The sequence below is a fragment of the Homalodisca vitripennis genome, chromosome 5 (assembly GCF_021130785.1).
Source record: "Homalodisca vitripennis isolate AUS2020 chromosome 5, UT_GWSS_2.1, whole genome shotgun sequence".
Lineage (NCBI taxonomy): Eukaryota > Metazoa > Arthropoda > Insecta > Hemiptera > Cicadellidae > Homalodisca > Homalodisca vitripennis.
The window spans coordinates 21,061,022-21,082,444 of NC_060211.1; the positions used below are offsets into that span (position 1 = coordinate 21,061,022).

The window sequence follows — 21,423 nt, forward strand, 5'->3', positions numbered from 1 at the left end:
TTTAAACATAAACTCAGCTAAATGTCCAACAAGATGATGTTTTCTGTTGCCGTACCTTGGGATATTGCCTCTAACTTCCCGCCACAAACGTGCTATGGTTTGGGTGTGTGCGCCGGTATCGGGATCAATGAAATTGTAACTGTGGTTAACAGTAAGATGTTGGTAATTGTTATATTGTAAACAATTATAGCTTTTCCAACAATCACTGATTACTGTTGTTACCGACAACACGTACTTTTGTATTATAGGTAACAACGTTTCTTGGCCGCGTGTTGGTACAGGAAAGAAAAAAACAACGTTTTGTTTCACGCTCAATACTAGCGAAAACCCAATTCCCTTCAATAATACGGCCGCGATTATATTTACGTTTACCGATTTTTGCCTCGTCAATCTCTACTGTTTTGCCCACCCCTCCAATAGGTTCTGATTTTTTAACTAGAATAATCACACAAACTTCTCTGAGATAGCTACTCCAATCTACTACAGCAACATGAGACAGGTCGAGTTCATGTCTTAGCAGGTCATGTCGTGGTGGTTTTAATAACACCCAATAAGCCACAAATCGGCACACTGTTTGCGTTGTGAGATTATGGTTTTCGAAAAAAGTTAATTTATACTAAGACACATACTTTTTGCACTGGACTTTCACTTTCTTCTGGTTACGATCAGTCTTTTTTATCCTGTTCCAACAACTCGGACATGTTTTATTACGTGGTAAAACTCCGGGGTTGTACAAAAAATTTCTTAAAGTTAAAATATCCTCAGAACAAACTATAAATGACGCTAACGTAAACTCGCACGAATTACACAAAAAAGGATTAACATCCGAATGGCTGCACATCACGATAGCAACTGATTAGGACCGGCCGCCAGTGACTGATAACGCCGCACGGACTGAAATTAATTCAGTATATACCCAGATCACTCACGATGCCTGCCCGCTGTGCAGCGCTTTGCGCTGCTTGCTCTTTTAGAAAAAAAATTAACTTGAGTAGTTCCAAATTTGAAGCCCAGATCACGTCAGTGCCCCTGATCACTAATAGGTAATTCTAAGCAATATATGACCGTCTGGCGGTTGCCTGCTCCCTATAACTGCTTTCCGGCAAGAAATTCTAGTCATTTCCTTTTCTAATTGACTATTGGAAACATTATATTGTAATATGAGAAAAATCGAGGTTGACCCATATATTGCTTAGAATTACCCAGACAGACATACAACAATACAAAAAAGAATCTTTTTTACACCATACCCCTGGCAAACAAAAGGAATATTATGTAAGCCTATTGAGGCAAACATAAAATTAATGACCAGAATGCCAAAATACGAGTTTCACTGTATTTATCTAGTAAAAGTATTGGTACTTTCATAATAAATAGAAAAAGCTAAAGTAAACATTTACGAGGCTGGCATGAACTGAGCTTGAATTTAGGTACTATCTCGAGGGATGTTTTCCTCTTTTCACCAGAAGTGCGGGGTAGCACCGAAGCCTGCACTGATGACCAGAGGAATTTCTGATCAGTACTTACCCAAACTCAGATCGTCCAACTTTTCCGATGTCAGATCACGTTAGATGATTAGTATGGTATGGATCTAATCTTATTCAAGGTATAGTTGGTTTTGTAATGTTTTGTAGTGTTAAATTTGAGTTTTTAAAATTATAATGTACAAGATTCTTCTTGTTTCTGTATTTTATTAAAACTTATTGTATACGATTTGTACATATCGAAGTAGGATAATACTCGTATATCGAATTGTCCAATAAAAACAACCGAATAATGAGTGTAGGCCTAACAATAAAATTTATTCTAGGATGTATGTCCTAGTCACAGTTCCCTGTCAAACAAGGAGAGTAAATCTACAGATTTTGTTATTGTGCAGCTTCTTGATGAAGACAGTTTTATCAGCCATGTTTTTTTTAAATTGCAAGGAATTAAAGATAATTCATTCATTGCAGATGATCAAGACATCGATATCATGACCCTATAGATACCAAATTTAAGCAACTGATCCAACTGTTAACCCTAAAAATTTATTTACAAATTCAGCATTTTAATAGTCTCCCCCAATATTGTATGATGTTCTGAAATTTAGTTTTACGAAAATTATTACTAGGATGATTTTTTGTTACAAAGTCTTGTGATGGATGGCTTTTCTATAGAACTACTAGTCTAGATCTATATATTAAAATTCAGGAAAATAAAAACTTATAAAAATGTTCAGCAACTTAGTTGCTTGATAAATGTTTGTTCAATTTAAGTTATTTAAATTTTACTTATTTCTTGATTTATAGCTACTTCACCAACGCCGATGCTTATTAATTAGTATTTGATGATTTATTTTCTTCTAGGTATTGCTCCAACAAATAACAAAATGAAGTGGTCAATAGAAAAGTTAAAGATTAATGAAAATAAATACAAGTTACATATTGGAAAAGAAAAAGAAAGAGACAAAATCAGAAGAGAAAAGAGGAAAGCAAGAATAGATCATCAAAGATTTTTCCTATTCCAAACATACACTCTAGCCACACATTTAAAGTGTATGGTTCATCTCATGTCTTGATTGCCAAAAACAATGCATCACTGACATCGTAATAAAAGAAGATGAAATTATTAAACACAAAAAAGTTAGGTGTCTTAGGAGACCGGCATCTCCATTTCAGCGATGTTTACTCAGAAACAGATTCTGAAGAAGAAAATGAAACACAAACACACTCCACCATCCCTAACAATAATAACATTTATTCTGGAATGTATGTCCTAATCAAAGTTCCCTGTCAAACGAGGAGATGTAAATCTACAGATAGAGCATTTTGTTATTGTGCAGCTTCTTGATGAAGACAGTTTTATCAGTCATTTTTTTTAATTGCAAGGAATTAAAGATAACTCATTCATTGCATATGATCAAGACACCAAAGAAGGCTTATATCAAATTTGAGCAACTAATAAGAAAACTGTCCGATCCAACTGTTAACCCTAAAGATTTATTTACAAATTCGGCACAAAAATTGATGTTTACAAAATTTGTATGACCTACTTTAAATGCAAATTATTATTTGTTTATAATTCTGAACAAAAAAATACATATATTTATTTATATTGCTACTAATTTAGTATAATGAAAATTCAACTAACTTAACAACTGTTTTTTAAATATTTTTATTGTCATACATTTGTTTCAGTATTCTACTATCATTAGTGTAACCATCATTAACCTCTGTACTAAATACCTGCTACTAATTTATATTTTTAATAGTTTTTTAAACCTTGCACAAAGCTCTAAAAGTCCCGACACTACAGGATGAAATAACCATTATTGTAGGATTAAATTTGTTTCCATGATTTAAAAATTTATTTTTATCCACACTGGCAACACGATTTGCTTTATTAACCTATTGAACAAAACAATACATTGTTTTTGGAGATAAAAATGACATAATAATGAATTTTAGAACATTAAAAGTTATTTTCTAGCAAGATAGGTTAGTAGGAGTTATGGTTAAGTGAATTTACAATATTTGCTTTGTCATGTTGTGTTTCCTAGCTTGCAGTAATGGCTGGAGGCATTCGTAATCAGATCCTATAGAATTTGATTTTTAGGTAATTATCATATTAACGGCCGGGGCGGAAAAATACGAGTTTTGCGTTAAAACCTTATTGGAATCGTCATATAGAACAAAAAAGTTTAAGGTTTGATGGGGTGGAAATGAGAAATAACGAAGTTCTAGAAAATGAAAAATTAAATAACTTTTCAGTAATATCTCCATGTCCTACATCTACGTCTAGCGTCACGTGACCTTTTGTGGCCAATGATTGAACCTCGTGATGACGTCATCGGTTGCGCCGCCATCTTTGCAAACGTAAATGAAAAATAATACAGAAATGAGCAGAATTTTGATCAAAATAAATAATGTTTTTCTTAATTTCGAGAAAAAAAATTAATTACGAGTGCCTCCGGCCATCAGCGCGGGGCAGAACCTTCGGTGCTGCCCCGCGCTGATGTCAATAAAAGAAAAACATCCCTCGAGATAGTACCTATCAGTAAAATATAAAATACTAGAGGGCTGATCAAAAATATAAATTGAAATGTAATGCAAAGGCAATTATGTAAAGTTAAAAAACTAAATAAATAAATCATGAAAAACTCAAATATATAGATGGATCAGAGAACACATACCATTAGTGTGTTGGCGGATACAGCTGAGCAGCAGCAACAAAAAAGTCGTCTATCACAACGAAACGACAAAGTCTCCCGGTTTAAAAACGCCACTCGACCGCACGACGAACACATACACTCATTTTTAAAAAATTCCATGTTCAATTAAAAAAGAGATAATTTCGTTTCGGTTAAAACGTAAACTCTTTACGTGCCCTACGAAACACTCCGACACACACAATTCACTAGGGTTGGTTGAACTAGTGGATGGTTGATTCATCATTGTAAACGCACTCACTCAATCCGACCTACTGAACACGATATCTTGTGTAGAACTGACCCATGCCCCGGAGAACTCAGATAACAGGTACGTTATCAGGCTGCTATCAGTCCCGGCCGCAGATAATATTCAAGTAAACAGATTATCCAGACACAGCACACAAACTGAACATTAAAACATTAGGAACTTAACCACTTATCAATATAGGCCCCTACCCCCTAAAATCATGTTATTTGTCATTTGCACCCCATAGTACTATATATATTTTTTGTTCAGGAGGGTGAGCAGAATACGTTGGTAACGTCAAATTCGTGATTTGCCGCCCCGGCGTTTAATCTTACTGGTACGGATTTTTATTGATACCACCTAGAGGGATGTTTATTGTATGTCGCCATCAGTGTAGCTGTATCCAACGGTGATTGTCGGAGGCACTTGTATCAGACTGATATTAAATTTTATTCTCAGGTCTAAATTAACAAAAACATTTTTATTTAGATCAAATTTCCTTGATTTCAAAATTATTTTTAATTTACAAATCCAAAGATAGCGCAACAGCTGATATCGGTGAGTGAATGACCAATATGAGGTTGACTAATGGTTGAACAAGACCATGTGATGCCCAGCACAGATGTCGAATAAGGAAACATTAGGTATTTATTTACAATACCGTGACCATGAAAAATGGACTTTTTTTTCATGGGTTGGGCATTTATAGCCAAGTATTATTATCACAGGTGCATATAAACTGGGGGGAAAGTATATCATTGTATTATATTGATGCCTTTCGGCCATTATTGCATTAAGGATGGTAAATAACCGACAAAATTTTGTCGAACAACACTTGGAGGGTTAAGGATCAGGGGCATCACGTGATCTGGGATTCGACTTTTGCAAGCTCGAGTTAATTTTTTTTCTAAAAGAGCAAGCAGTGCGAAGCACTGCGCAGCGGGCAGGCATCGTTGACAGGATTAACGTCATCATTTCAGTAAAATTGCCAGAGGTACTGTCAAAAACAGAGTTTTCAGAGGATTTCAAAAAATTGTAACTCCTTTGATTTTCGTTGCCGACGAATTTTTTCTTCACTATTGTTTTCAGGAAAAATTGTAGTTTTCAGGAAAAAAAAATTAACATACCTTTCCATGGTCACGATTTTGTAAATTGATACCAAACATTATTCTGTGTGAGAAAAGTAGTTCCATTTTTAATGTTTTACTAGTAATTTCCATACCTTGAAACCTTATATTGTTTTGTTTGGAACGATAGCAACAGATTAAACACAAAACTCGTCTGTTGCCACTCCGGCTGTTAATTTCACACTTACCAGAAGAACAAGCATAATATGTTTCATAATATTAAAATTATATTTGATACTGTAACCTAAGACCATTAATTTCACTGATACCAACACTTCTATTACCACATCTGATACTAGTAGTAGAAGCTCGTTATAAAGTTTATTTTTTTAATAGTACAACATAGGAGAACCAGCCATCCTAGGCACTGAAATAGTTAAAGAACATAAAATTAGAGGGAAGTAAACTTCTGACATACACTTTTATTGTTTGACTTTTCATGTTAGGCTATACACTATTAGCTCAAATAAAAATCTTTTGGGTTAAACTGAAAGGTACAGTGACAAAAGAAATTAAATTATACACCTTATAAGATATGTTAAACCACAATGTTTTAACAATGGGAATTAACGTCTGGAATTTTCCTTGATGAGAATCATAACCTAACTTAAGACAAATTATATCTGCACCTCATTCCTATTTTGTGTATGCATATGAAGTGGAAAATCATACAACTTTTCTTACCAAAACTAAATTTTCCATTATAATGTAAACGTGCAATAAGAACAAAATAAATAACAAACCTTTTAAAATCCAGAGCAATACCTCATTTATAATAATAAATCAAACACTCATACAGAACAGAGCAAATCAAAATTTCAATTAGATTTTTTCAGAATCTGTATGAATTGGTTATTGCAGTATAGCCAATCGTAGTTGCCAACTTTTTCTTTTTAAATTGCTGGAATAGTGAGCAAAAATCCAATGTCAAAAACAAGAAATCGTAGGTGGAAATTCAAACATTTTCTCAAAACAACGTTATTTGGAGAAAATAATTCTATAATAATCTTTAATCTTAATCTCTTATACCTCTATTATACCATATCTAGTTATTAATGAAATAACATTAAGTTTACTATTATTATATTGTGTGTGTGTGTGTGTGTGTGTGTGTGTGTGTGTGTGTGTGTGTGTGTGTGTGTGTGTGTGTGTGTGTGTGTATACATAAAATATAAATAAATATATAAAACAATTTTATTTCCTTAATAACTAGATATGATATAACAGAGCTATAAGAGATTAAAGATTATATGTACAAAAATCACTTTCGGGTGTTTTCTATGTTTTCTATCTATCTCTAAGGCACATTTTCACCTAAGAATTTTCAATGACACTGGATATTTTATATAATTTTTTAAGTATAACCTGTTACGGTTCATACCGAATTTACCTACTTTCACTCCGTTTTTAAAAATATCCTTTTTTAATTGGTTTCAATGAACAGTGTAAGTGGAGTCTAAGTCGAAAAATTAAAAAAATGCATTTTTGTTCTTAACTGTCTGTTATTCTTGAAGAATTTCCTTTTACATTGATATAGTGTTTCCCAGTCTAATAACTAATACGTGTTTGAAAAAAAAATACCATGTAATGAATTAAATGACATTTTATATTGACCAGTTACTATGGGTATAACATTTTCATATGTTACTTCCCTATCTATCGTTGAGCACCTTACTTTTTTTGGTTTTGATGAACTTGCATAAACTCTATCATGGCTAGTGTAAAACATACCATTACTAAAAGTTGGCATTCCCAGGAATTGACATAGTTTCTAGCCTTTGAACTAAGACTTGTCTCTTTATTCAATCAGTATTTTAAGCACCTGGTTTCCGAAAAGCGTGGTTATTCATATCCCAGCTCCTAGCAAGGGCTAGCTTTTTTAGTGTCATTATTACTAAAGCAAAGCTTCTACCCTTCATTATACGAATAAAGTATACAAACAAGGCGGTTACTCGACTGGACTGATCTGCCGTTCGTTCTGCTATACGTGTTCCGAATTTCAACAAATTAAGCGAGGAAAATCACATATTGTTTTTGATCGACCGGTCCTCTTGGAATGAAGTTAGCAGACGTAACGTGGAGCGTGGAGTGAGCTATTTGTTGTGTTTGCGTTGTTGTGTTGGCTGTTGTGTCGAGTAATTTCTCGTTACGTTACGACTATCCTTAGCGTAGCAAACAGCAACACTAGCAACAGTGATGTATAAGGTTATGGGTTGTTATTTGTTTACATTTGTTTCCGTAGTGTAGGACTAATAAGACTATTAATAAGTAAGTTAAATTTAATGGTGGTTTAATATGGATGTTAAAAAAACTTTAGCAGAATTAACATCTCGACTTTCTGAAATAAACTACGAGTCAGATGAAGACAACGTGTTGTTAACAGGTTAGTTCTACTTGTCTTAACTTAAAATTATTACTTATAACTTGCCATAATATTTAATTAGAAACCATTCAAATGAATTAACCACTTGCTGAATATGAAAGAGTAGATTGAACTTAGGTATTATTCACCACTTCTGTGTGTCTTAAAAAACACAGAATTCACTAGATCACAAACATTTCTTTTTTTCATTTTGAAGGGGGTTTTTTCTAAACCATTCTATTGAGCATAGGTACCAAAGTTTTTACAGGAGAACGGCCCAAACCCACTTCTAAATATGTAATAATAAGAATGTAGTAATATCCGGAGGCCACTCTCTCATCTAGCCTACTATTCTTATTACGTAAATATATATATGGGCACTTATTATAAATAGAAAAAGTTAACATTTATGAGCGCTCACATAAACTAAGCTTGAATTTAGGAACCATCACTAGGGATCTTTTTTTCTTTTCACAAGTAGTGTGGGGCTTTGAAGCCCACACTGATGGCCAGGGGCATGTCCGATTGGTGCTTCCCCCAGATTTCCAACTTTTCCAATGTCAGATCATGTTGAAGGATCTGACTGTGATCTGAGGGCGGGAAAGTACCGATCGTAAATGTCCCTGCCCATCAGTGTGGGCTATACCAAAATTCAAGCTCAGATCACATGAATGCTAGTAAGGGTCAACTTTAACATTGGTACTAGCCACATATTTGTGATAACCTATTCTAAACCTACTTATATCGCATGATAATAAGTAGTTAATGGGGACAGAGTGACCTCTGGATAATACCAAAGTACCACAAATATTCATTGACCTTTCAGGGTACTTAATTGAAACCGTGACCCCCCTGTTAGAGAACTGGAGCCTTACCCCTATGCTACGCTATGGTTATTGCTCATATTAGAATTTGTATTTTATTTTAAAATTATAAGATAGTCCTGCTTGACTGAAAAATAGCCCGCCATTCCAGCAACATATTACCGCCACTTAGAGGGTTAAGGAACATAAAATAAATTTTTCCTACACTGAAGCAAGTTATTTTAGCTCTAGTAAACTTTATAATTCGAGACAGTACTTAGAAATTAAAAAAATAACTTAATGTAAATAACATTATAAATATGCTAATATTGAATCTTATCAGGGCATCCAAGAACACCAACCAACTCTATATTGAGGTATATTATTTATTAATCCTTTTTCAATAATTAATACAACATTTACCATAATCATTTAAACTGTATTTATTTTGATGCAAAATATAATGTTGGTATTACCATGTATGGTAGTGGTACTGAATGCTAGTTCAAGATTTTAATTGTTTTTTAGGTTCCAATAATGATGACACTAATAATTTATCCGGAGAAGAACAAGATTTTGATGATATCAGACCGAGTAAACTTAGAAAATCTACAGACACATTAAAGCTTCCTGACAATGTCTATGGAGGAAAGAAAACGACAAGGAAGAAGACGTACTCTTTACCTGATTCTTCAGATGAGGAATTGATTGACATTGACGTTCATGATAAAAGGTGAGGTATTTGAACAGGGTAAATTTTATAAGATACAACATCTGTAACTTAATTATTTTATTTTAAATGGGTAGATAAAAAAAGCAAGCACCAAATTAAATGTTGAAATATTTGTTAAAAAATTCTAATATGTTATTAAAGCTATAAGCTTTAAAACATTCTTCTTTTTTTATTCTATGAATGTTTGTAAGGGTAGAGACAAAGAGAGGATACATATTTTTTCCCCAGCAAGGAAACTCTGTTGGTAAATACTACTTGTAGGATTTTACATACAGATTTATTATTTATTTATTTTTGAATTTGTGTTTAATATGAGAGTAAATGCACCCAAAACATTTTCCCAAATTTTTAGTATTCTATATTTTTGTGATTAACAATATTAGCAGTTTTGGAGCTCGTTTTATCTTTTATCACATATTTCTTCTCGTAATTTTGATGTCCTATGTTCACTTTATTTTAAAAATAATTAAATTTGTTCTCTGCTTCCAGTTAGGCAACATTCTTTGAGAATAAAATTTTAAACTGTGATACAATCATATTGCATGTTCAAGTTGTTAAATTCAAGTTCCATTTTTCGTGTTTTTATTAAGACTTAAGATGCTTTTTCTTTTTAACTATAAAAAAATTTGTTGCTTAAAAATTTTCATGCAATAATTTCTTAACATTCGATCTGCCACAAATGTAAGATTATACAGTACTTGTATTAAGTTTTTTATAATTATAGTATTATATAGAAATTAGTTTGTATTTTGAGAAACATTTGTTATTACAACTAATCACATAATTTCTTTGATAACAGGAAAATAAATTTATTTTCTGTTGAAGGAGAATTAAAAGTAATAAAATAATAAGCATGAGAAAATTGCCTACACAGGAAATCTTGCATCCAGAAGTCTCACATGTTTAAAGCATTGAACCTCTAGAGTCATTCTTCGCACCCTTTACTCATCTTCAGTCATTACTAGTATCTTTACTACGATACTGCTTGATGACTGTGTTTGAACGTTTTTTACATGAAGAAAAGAGATACTTGCTCTAGAAAAATTGCCATCAAGCAACCTTTCTTTCTTAGTTTAGATAACTGGTGAACACTTGTGTTGATATTCTACTATTTCAGATATTTTTGATAATGATTCTGTGTAAGCTAATTTTATATAGTATAATGTCTTAACCAATAACATCCTAAAATGGTCAACATATACAATACATCTTGGAAAACTAGATAGTATAGCATCAATTTCTAACCAAACATTTCCATATTTTCCATATTCTATATTTAACCGATTTTCTATATTTTCTTACAGAATCCTCTTTCTGTGCAACTATTGCTAGTTTATTCATTCCAATTTATTGATTTGCATTTGTTGAATAATATCAGTACACAATATTCTTTTATGAGACATGAAGTTAAAGCGGAAAGCCTCTGGGATCAGAAAGAGTGCCATTGTTAAGGTATAACAGTTATTTTTTTTAATATACTTTGAAATATATGATCACAATGTATTTTGTTCGTGGTAACATGGCTGGCTATTGGTTTACATTTTACCTTACATGTGTATCAAAGTCAGACAAAGTTACGCATGTAAACTGAGCAGTGAGAATAGTAAATGGAAAGTAACTGAAATTCTTTTAATCATGAAAAACACATAAGCCTCTTGGATCAGAAAGAGTGCCATTGTTAAGGTATAACAGTTATTTTTTTTAATATACTTTGAAATATATGATCACAATGTATTTTGTTCGTGGTAACATGGCTGGCTATTGGTTTACATTTTACCTTACATGTGTATCAAAGTCAGACAAAGTTACGCATGTAAACTGAGCAGTGAGAATAGTAAATGGAAAGTAACTGAAATTCTTTTAATCATGAAAAACACATAAGCCTCTTGGATCAGAAAGAGTGCCATTGTTAAGGTATAACAGTTATTTTTTTTAATATACTTTGAAATATATGATCACAATGTATTTTGTTCGTGGTAACATGGCTGGCTATTGGTTTACATTTTACCTTACATGTGTATCAAAGTCAGACAAAGTTACGCATGTAAACTGAGCAGTGAGAATAGTAAATGGAAAGTAACTGAAATTCTTTTAATCATGAAAAACACATAAAATGTCAACATAACTTAACAACAAAAATTAAACATGAAGAAATAAATCACACGTTATATAAAATCTGAAATAAATGGACACAGATTCAAAGACTGACTGTTTATATTAAAAAATTATGCAGATTATTTAATTTATAAAACTCACTGTAAGGGCTTGGTTCCAGGTTAGTAACTTAAGATTTGTTAGACCTAGGATGTTTGGAATACTCCCTAAAGAATTTTTTTTTATCTGGAGGGCTTCTGTTCTTGCAATAATTTCAATAATGCGTGACTAGACAAATCTTTCTCCAAGTTCACAAAAGTAATAACTATAACAGGTTTTCTGGAAGCTCCCTGTATTTTATTAGCGCTCAAAGTAATGCCATCAGTGCTGAAAAGTGAGACCCTTACACATTAAAAACTCATTGCTTTAGGAATTCCCTTTTGCTCCCTTTTGGGATCGCTTTCTGTATTATTTCAAGCGTCTTAATTAATCACTTAATGTGGTGAAATTAGAGCAGAATATTTATAAAAAAAAAAAAAAAAAAATACTAATTTCCACAGGACATTTTTCACTGTTCTGTAGCCTTAATTTGTTCATACCCCAAATACTATACAACTGTGAAAAAAATGTATTAAAAATAGTAAAAAAAAGAGAGTTTGTGAAGTATAAAAAATTAAATTAAATTTTTGTCTAGGCAGAAATTGAATGTGCGCAGTCTCTAATTGAGGCTCAAAACTCGACTTTGTCTTAGAATGTAGGTCACCAGATCGGAGGCATCTATCATAATTGATTGTTCCTTAAGCAGCAATTTAATATAGAATTATCTCTTTCTGCTTTCTCGAGTTTCTGTTCTTTCTTTACATTAACAGATACATAATCTATACCTGTCAATCAAGGACAATTTGTTTGAAAATGAACAGCTTTCTAAGGCTTTCTATCATACTAAGGTTCTGAGGAGTGCCGGTAGAGTCCTACTGCCATTTAACATGTAATCGTGTAGGATACTGTACTATTTTTATGTTACAATATATTATGGCACAACTCACTTTTACCAGCCGCTCCACTCAGCTGTACCGCTCGGTCAGCCTAAAAATTCTTTTCAAATTACACAAAAAATGTTTTTACTTATATTAAAAGAAACAGTTTTAAATTCTTTAAGATTAATGATGTAGTTATACTTATTTTTCCATGGTTATAGTTCGGATGGAGAAAATGAATCGGAAGAAGATGGAGAAAATGAGTTGGATGAAGAAGAAGAAAATGAATCGGGAGAAGATGGAGAAAATGAATTGGAAGAAGATGGAGAAAATGAATCGGAAGAGGGTGAAGATTTCAGTAAAACTAAGAGGCCTAAAAACAAAGAAGATAACTTTCAGAACTATAATATTTATTCTACTAAAATAAAAAATGTTTCTAATGATATTAAAAAGGGATTTGCAATAAAAAATCAACTTTGTAAGTATGATTGTTGTACATTGCTGTTATAGAATTAATATCATACTTCTATTAATGGTTGTTACATTATTTTCAATTAAAATTTAAAAAAATGTTATACCGTTTTCAAGAAGTGAAGGTTTGAAGGTTTCTAAGCAACTTAGAATTTGTAATGAGAAGATAAAGGTAATCAATCAATGTATTGCCAAAAATAGATTTTGTATAGCCAAGCTTCACTATTATACAACTATTGTATATATACTAAATGTTACAATTTTATGCTAATATTATAATTAAATTTTCAGTTTAAGCCGTAGTAGGTTGAAAATAAATAATGAGTAAGTGTAATGGTCATAATTTTCTAAATATATTAAGAGGAATTAATTTTCGAATTTATTCTCATGATGAAGAGAATATCAAGCTTTAATTTATAATCAATGACACAAGGAGTTATGATTTAACAAGTTGGCAATAACTGCTTAACAATTTAATTTCTAATGTTATTATACAAAAACATTAAAAAATAACATTTCACAGGAATTTAGCAATAAAATATTTTAAAACTAATAACAATGAATTGAGTTACAAGATATTCTGTTTAATTGTAGTATACCATTACTATTACTACTATATTCCAAATGTGTCAATATCTGTGATGTACACTGCTATTTATGATCACCTTGATCAGTTAGCCTTAGTTAATGGCGAGACAGTTTCTCATGTACGTACATATGATGTAGCTACAAGAGATTTTCAGCAATAAAATACTCAATTATTAAACTTAAATATTAACCCTGTAACGGTTTTTGATGTAATATTACGTTCATAGCCATTTCGTAAAAGGATGCTACTGATGTAACATTATGCGTTGCTATATTTTTCCTGTTTTATTCTGTTGTCTGCTGTAATATTGCACAAGAAGCATTTCTATGACAACCTCATGTTGCACAAGTAGTTCTGGTGTTTTCTACTAGATGTCAGCACTTACTTGGTCCTCTGTCATGAGTGTTTGCACCTTGATGAGTTAGCTGTACTTGCACAGTACACGGAGCTACTGCTTGTTGTCGCATGTCACATGTCCTGGAGTATGTTATGGTTTTATTTCTATTGTTTATTGTACCATGGAAATATATGACACACAAATAGATGATTGGCTTTGTTTACGTAAGGATGACACAGACACTGATAGTGAAACTAACTTAGTGGACAATATATAAAAAATATAAAAAACACTACAATTATTGTATAAAAAATGTATATACCTCAACTCTACAAATCTGTCTCTGGAAAGAACGGAAAAAAAGAATCAGTGAAACAAAATAGTTAAGGATACAAAAAGGAAACTGTTAAAAAGTTAACAAAGAAAATTGGTATAGTAACTATATTTTTTACACTTTTTAATCATTTACTGTACATTTAAGGTTTTAAAGAACAAAAAGCTAATAATTGAATCCCATGAGGTTGTAACTGGTATCTTGATTTTAGCATCATAAGAAAAATGTTAAACTTCAAATAATTTGATGACTTAATGTTTAGTTGTAGAATTATGTGAGTTGTCTCATTTTAAAGACATGATTAATATACTACATCCAAATGCTTTTTATTTTTGTAGTATTTTTATTGGTTATTCTGGAAAAAATCTTAACATTTTTATACTTTGTTTGAATATTTAAAAAGTATACACTAAAACTAAAAAGCGTTTGAATGCATACTAATTATATTTTTTAAACAAGACACCTTGTATTATGGCTGACATTGTTCTTATGGCCGAAATATGTGATTGTGTTAGTAATGTTTTGACACGGTGTGTAACATAAAACTTTAAAGATAATCTAATTCATTCCCTGTAATGTGTAATAATTATAAATTATAACTAATTTATCATAGGAATGAATAAACCACAGATACAAAGACAACTAAACCGAGGTGACTCAATGAGCTGAATAACTAGACCAGTCAACACAATTTGTTAATGTTTTCCAATGTCCTGCCAATCGTAGTTCTTAGGTTTGCCTATCAGATTGCGTTGTTAATAGTGTTGTCTTGATTATATATTTTCTGTGTACAGATAGGTCCATTTTCTAAAGTACTATGTAGCAGAGTATAGAACTCAATAAGTACTGGAAAATAATGAAATAGTTTTTATTTTTAATAATATGGTTTTATTACAATTTTTGTTTTTGAAAATATCATATGTCTGCTTGTTGTTGTATTACTAATAGAAACCATGAAACTTTTTCAGGTATCTGGGAAAATCTGCTGGAAGGGAAAATAAAATTACAACAAGCTCTCGTGGCCTGTAATAACTTACCACAAGGAGAAAATCTAACGAAAACAAAATTCCAATTAGACGCAGAAAATCAGTCAAAGATTAATAAATGTAAAAAGAATTTATTGAACTTGCTTGGTAAACTAGTGGATTTACAGGTGAGTGAAACATGAATTATTCAGAGAACCCCTAATTGAAGAAAGCTTGAACAATAATGTCCTGTTACAGGTTTAGGGACATAACCTGAGAGGGGGTCAGAGTTAGGGGCTATTTCAAAATTAATGAAAAAAAAAGAAAAATGCTGTGATGAATATTTTAATAAAATTGTTAACACAATTACGGTTGGTAAGATACTGTTGGTTTATAACTGGAAAACGATGTTAAAAACAATTAAAATAAAATAACATATGTTGAGATAGTACTTTTAATTAGTATTTTAAGTTTTATTAATAAAACTTTTAATAGCATTATTTACATCACATCCTCTAAAATATTAAATTCCTAATAAGAAATAGAAATACCCAATATTATTTTCTATATTTTCAACACAACACAACTATTGTAAATAATACATTTCTTCAACGGAAAACAAGGCAAAATCAACTATGAATAAAATATTGGAGACAGAAATATAACTCACTCAAACCAGAAGTGATCACACCCTTGTAAAGCCTACAAGATTGTGGATATATCTGTGGGTAGTTCATACATATTATATAAGCAACAAAGATTGTATGATACGCTTAAAACATAACGTTTTATACTTTTAAATCAACAAAGTTAGTTAGTTCTTATTTTATAGTATTTAAAGATATGTTTAAAATTTATACTAATTTTGTGTTATTAATGGATTCTTTTGTGCTTTAGAAAGTATTCAAAGTATTTCTTAGTTATTATTATTATATGTGTTATAATTACATTTTCTGCAGCTTTTTAATGTTTATTTTTTGTTACTTTTTAGAAAGAACTAATGAAGCAATGTCCTGAATTTGGGAGTAGCAAAAAACAGTAAGTAGTTTTTTATTGGTACTAAAAACTTTTATAGTTAGGTAATTTGGCTTAAGATGGGATATTCTCTATTTTAACTATATTGTATCAGAGAAAATAATGGTAATTTATAAACCATTTTGAAGTGGACATGTCATAAGTTAAAATAAAATTTTTAATTATCTAGATGTTCGTTTTACTTTGTTTGATAAGTACAAAATTTGGTTTTGTGAAATGTATGTTCCTATGTGTGTAAGCATTGGGCATGATCAGGTTAATGGATTGAATTGAACCAAATTTGGAATGTGGATGTAATGGGTTTATTTTTGAAAAATAAATTATTTTAATGTTTTACCTGAGTTTTAGGTTAAAAACAAGCATTACACAAAGGAATCTCTATAAAATGTACTATTAAATTTTAATTATTTATATATATACCACTCAACAAAATGGGAAATCTCACCAAAAATACTTGTTCAGATGATTTAAGGATTGAATTATATTTTTGGGATAAAGTGGAATTAAATAGTATACAGTTCATTTGGATTGTCTGGTTTTGGTGAAATTTAACAACACAGGCTAATTGTTATATGTAATTTATGATTATGATTCTATTTATCTGTTATTTTATGTTTTTTTAGCAAAAAGCTTAAAGCATAAAAACATTTACACAAAAACAAAAGGGTTACAAAAAATGTCTTTTTCAGAATAATGATTTTGGTTGATTTCCCACCATTTATTATTTATAGCATGTACATGTTGTAGTAGGCTTAGAGTTTGTCTGCATAAGAATTATTTATGTTTAAAAAAGAGGAGTTGTGTGAGAAGTTTGCATAACTACTATCTGTTATCACAAGATTTTTGCACAAATGTGTTTATTTATTTCCTTTCTGTGGCAACACCATTAACTACATATACTACCAAAAGAAAGAAATAAACATAGGCCAAAGGTTAGGTTTTCAGTATAAAAATTAAATTCATATTCATTTTGGTTGAAAAGCTAAAAGTTTAGTCCTTCATATACATTTTTTAGACTACTTCATGGAACAAACCAAATTTTAAAGAATTAGTCTAGTGGCTGAAGTAAACTGGGTAGTCCAGTTAATAAATATTGAAATTGACCAAATGTCAGAAAGACATCATACACTTTTGTAGCAAAACAAAATTTAAAACTGTAGAGTTTGCCCTTTAACTGTCAGAGTTGCAGATAATTTTTTGAAAGCGTGGAAATTGATGGTCAGAGGAGCAAAGGAGATGGGGGAAGGAAGCACAAGGAGGATGAAAGTCGGGAACTTTTGGAAAATCGTAAATCTTAGAACAAACTATCAACTGGGAAATATTCAGCTCGCTGGGAAATACTTTAAACATTTTACATTTGTTGACTTGGCTACGAATAACGGTTTCAGATATAATTTAAATTTAAATTTACAACTGCAAAATTCAAGAGAATTTTTACAAATTATTTGGATCTTTCTTTTGAAGACTTGCTAACGCAATATTATTAAATAATACTAGAGTCTCATTTGTTAAAATATGTCTATTGTATCACATTGTTTAAGTAAATGGCAAGTAAAAATCAATAGTAGTTTGATATTCAATAACTTTTTAGAAAATAACCCATATTTGCATTTTTAGATGATGTTTAATTACACAAATATGTTTTACTATATAATAGAACCTCATGTACTGTATTGATTTCAGAGAGTTAAATGAAGAAATACCATCAGATGAATCTGAAATTGAAGATGATGATGATCAAGAAAAGGAGGAAGACGATCAGCCTCCAAGAAAAAAGAGAAAATTAAGTGATTACTCATCTTCAATACAAAATGATCATTCCAATTTCATCCCTTTTCGAAATGCTTGCATTCAAAGGTGGAATGACAAGACTAAAGTTTCTACTGGGAAAATGGCAAATTCAAATTTTTCTGCTTTTGATCAATCTACACTAAAACAAATTGAGCAAATTATGTCAGACAAAATTAGACTAGTGAATAGAACTAGAGTAAGGAGAAGTGATAATCAGGGTGGCAATACGAAGAATCAAAAGGAATCACTCCAGGAGTTGCAGGTAATCGGAAACATTTCCTCTTTACGTAATATTTCCAAACTAATTGAAAATTAAAATCTTCTTGAATTCCCAACACCCTAGTTTTTTTTCAGACTGTGGCTATCTTGAAATTATAAAGCAAACAACTGTTTCAAATTCGTTGAAAAGATTTTAAACAAAAAACAACAAAATCAATCACTGCCAGCTTTACAGAATTGATTGAACTCAAGACAAAAGTTGTATATTCTAGAAAAAAGTATGACATATTCATTTTACAGATAGCTGCAGTTTAATGTCTTGGTAACGCTTACCTGTAATGTTTTTGCTCGATCCTGTCTATGAGGCTACCTAACAAAATTAGTATTGTACTTGAATGTCAAATTCGTTTGACAGATCACAATTGATGGCACATCTCTATTGTATAAATATATAATGAGGTGGGTTTAAATAAAATTCTACTTATAAGAAAGTCCGTTTTTATGTAGCAATATAAAAGTTATCTTTTTGTTTTTAGGACACAACTCTAGATCCAGAAATATTTGATGATACAGATTTTTATCACAAGCTTTTGAGAGACTATATTGAAAGAAAGTCTATGGATGTTGCTAATTCCTCCCACACGGACAGGTAAGAACTTTTAGCACTAATAAATAAAGGTATTATAAGAAGTTACAGTCAAGGTATGCTTGATGAAAAGCTGGAATACTTCTTAAATTTTTGTTAATAATATTCTTTACATTTTTTTAAACTGATTAATTGTAATGAATTTTATTTTTGTGAGTCTGTTTTAGACCTGTCACATGCTCCAACCAAAAATACTTCAAAAAAATTAAAATAAAAATAATTAGAAGTTTCTTACTTTGATTTAAAATTGCATTAATTTTCTCATTACTAGAACACTTCTCGTGGAAGTGCTCTTCCTTTATTATTCTCCTTGTTTGAAGTGCTGAGTGAAGGACAGCAGTTCTTGTTCCTGTAAAGTGAAAGTGCTTCTTATTTTTGTTATTTCTTTTTTATTAAAACAAAGATCTAGTTAAGACAACATGCTTAGTCACGTAATTAATCAATATGTAGTGAATAAGGAAGATATTTTCATTTTGATGAATAAGAGGCTCCAGAAATTTGTTCTTGGTTGCATAATCATAATGTATATAAGCAAAAAAACTTTAACATATGTTGTGTCATACAGTTGTTAGAATAATTGAAAAAAAAAATCAATTCATCATTCTATGAAAAGGACTTGTCCGGTGTGTATAAAGCATGGTTTTGCTGCTAACACTGTAGTATCTTCTTCATGAAGCTCACCTTTAGTTGTTCTGGCAGTTTGTTTAAAATTTTCATCACACCAAACATTTTTTAAAATAATACTTCTATGCACTGGTAGTGAATAATTTTCTGCTTCATCTGGCTTATTGGTATCTTACTGCCTTTGTTTAGAAAAAACCTAAGGATGGTTTCCGAATGTAAATAGGTCTTACTAATGACACAACAAATAAAGTATTAACAAAATAAAAAGATAATATAATGCTAAATACAACAGGAACATGAACAGTAAATAAGGAAATATGGCAAAACAGTGTTAAATACTAAAATATGCCGTGCCGGGATATATCCGTTTACCGCATAATGGTTCACCGCTGACTGAGGCTAAATCACGCCACGAGGGACAAAGCCACGCCCTCCCACCACCACTGCGAAGGTTCAAACTGTAACATCTGCTTTTCGGAACAAGTATTAAACACTCCCTTGAACTCTAGTGGATTCCACGGTAACTAAAATTTATTAAATAGCACAAAATAGACTTTGAAGAATATATCCGTTTACCGCGTTTCGGTCAAAATTCGGCCTAACGGATATATCCGTTTGCCGCGTGGGTAGGGTTAATACCCAGTGACATTTTGTTTTTTATCATTGAGAACAAGGTTGTTTTTACTGTATATTCTTGAGCAACATCTAAAGCAATATGTGTTAATTTTTAATTCTTTTTAATTAAAAAAATGTTAAATTTTTGTTAATTGTATTTAAATACATAAACATTTCACATTATTCTTATAGTTGAACAAAACTGGTCCAAGGGCTAAACCCTTCTAATAGTAGAGACTTGACTGACTTGTGTGTTTGTGTGTTATTTCCTTTAGTTACACTATTTGACTTCGTCCTTTGTGGTAACTACTGAACCACCTGAGTGCTGTTTGTCCATGAAGTTTAGTCAATATGCGTTTGTGTCCAAGGGATTCAAAGGCTTTTTTGAGGTCAAGTTATAAACTGGTAATGGTATTGCCAATTTCTATGCCATCAGTTAAATTCAATAAAGTCCAATGCTGGAGGGATTGTAGATTTCCTAGAGATGGAACCATGTTGCTTTTCTGTAAGTAACTGGTTCTCTCTTAAATACTCCATGAGTCTAGTGAATGTGATAATTTTAATAAGTTTTATAACTGTTGTGAGTAAAGCCAACTATAGATTGTAAGTGGTGTAGAGATTGCTTAGAAATATCTAGATATATTTTGCCATCCAAGCATTTAAAGCAGTGCTAACTTTATTGTATTCTTAATTGTATTTAAAAAAACTGAATGTTAATAATTTGTTTCTTCTTTTTTAGGCAGTTGATTGAATTGCACAAGCTTAGGAGTAAAATGAAGAAAGATATTGATACAAAATCTACAAAAGGAAGAAAGATTAGATATGTTGTTATACCTAAATTGGTCAACTTCATGGCACCAAACCCATACAATACTTGGAGTGAAGAAGCAGAAACTGAATTGTACAATTCACTATTTGGAAAGATTAAAATGTAGTATAAATAAGTACATACTGTGTTTTATTTCATACCTACTTTTTCTTATTTGGCTATATTTTAAAGTTTTAACCTTAGGTATTTATTTATACATCTTTTAGTTGTAATTTAATTATAATTAAATCAGTGGCATATTCGAGAGGGTTCCCCAAAACGTCTTAGAAAAATAATAATATTCTCTAATATTACAGGGTGTATATTATGTCTGGAAACACCCAAATATATCCTTTAATAATTTAAATATAAATTTGAAACCTCTTACAATCGTGACAGAGATTGGGCATCTACTTTTTGGAACAATGTTTTGTTATGTCACACCAACGGGGGA

The 21,423-nt window shown here is 31.2% G+C and overlaps 2 protein-coding genes across 2 annotated transcripts in view; one reads left to right on the top strand and one right to left on the bottom strand.

The window, feature by feature from the left end:
• Window positions 1-6,412, bottom strand: part of LOC124361829 (ralBP1-associated Eps domain-containing protein 1) — a 52,153-nt gene extending 45,741 nt beyond the window's left edge. Inside the window, exon 1 of the mRNA XM_046815825.1 lies at window positions 6,310-6,412. The gene's annotated coding sequence lies outside the window, so the exon portion shown is untranslated. The remainder of the gene's footprint in view (window positions 1-6,309) is intronic.
• A 1,295-nt stretch (window positions 6,413-7,707) lies between these two features.
• LOC124361830 (protein AATF-like) lies at window positions 7,708-21,108 on the top strand. Its single transcript, XM_046815826.1, has 8 exons — window positions 7,708-7,949; window positions 9,260-9,464; window positions 12,757-13,013; window positions 15,235-15,419; window positions 16,223-16,269; window positions 17,950-18,319; window positions 18,813-18,925; window positions 20,901-21,108. Exons 1-8 carry the CDS (start codon window positions 7,862-7,864, stop codon window positions 21,094-21,096), a joined length of 1,461 nt encoding a protein of 486 aa, XP_046671782.1. The 5' UTR covers window positions 7,708-7,861; the 3' UTR covers window positions 21,097-21,108.
• The last annotated feature ends 315 nt before the right edge of the window (window positions 21,109-21,423 follow it).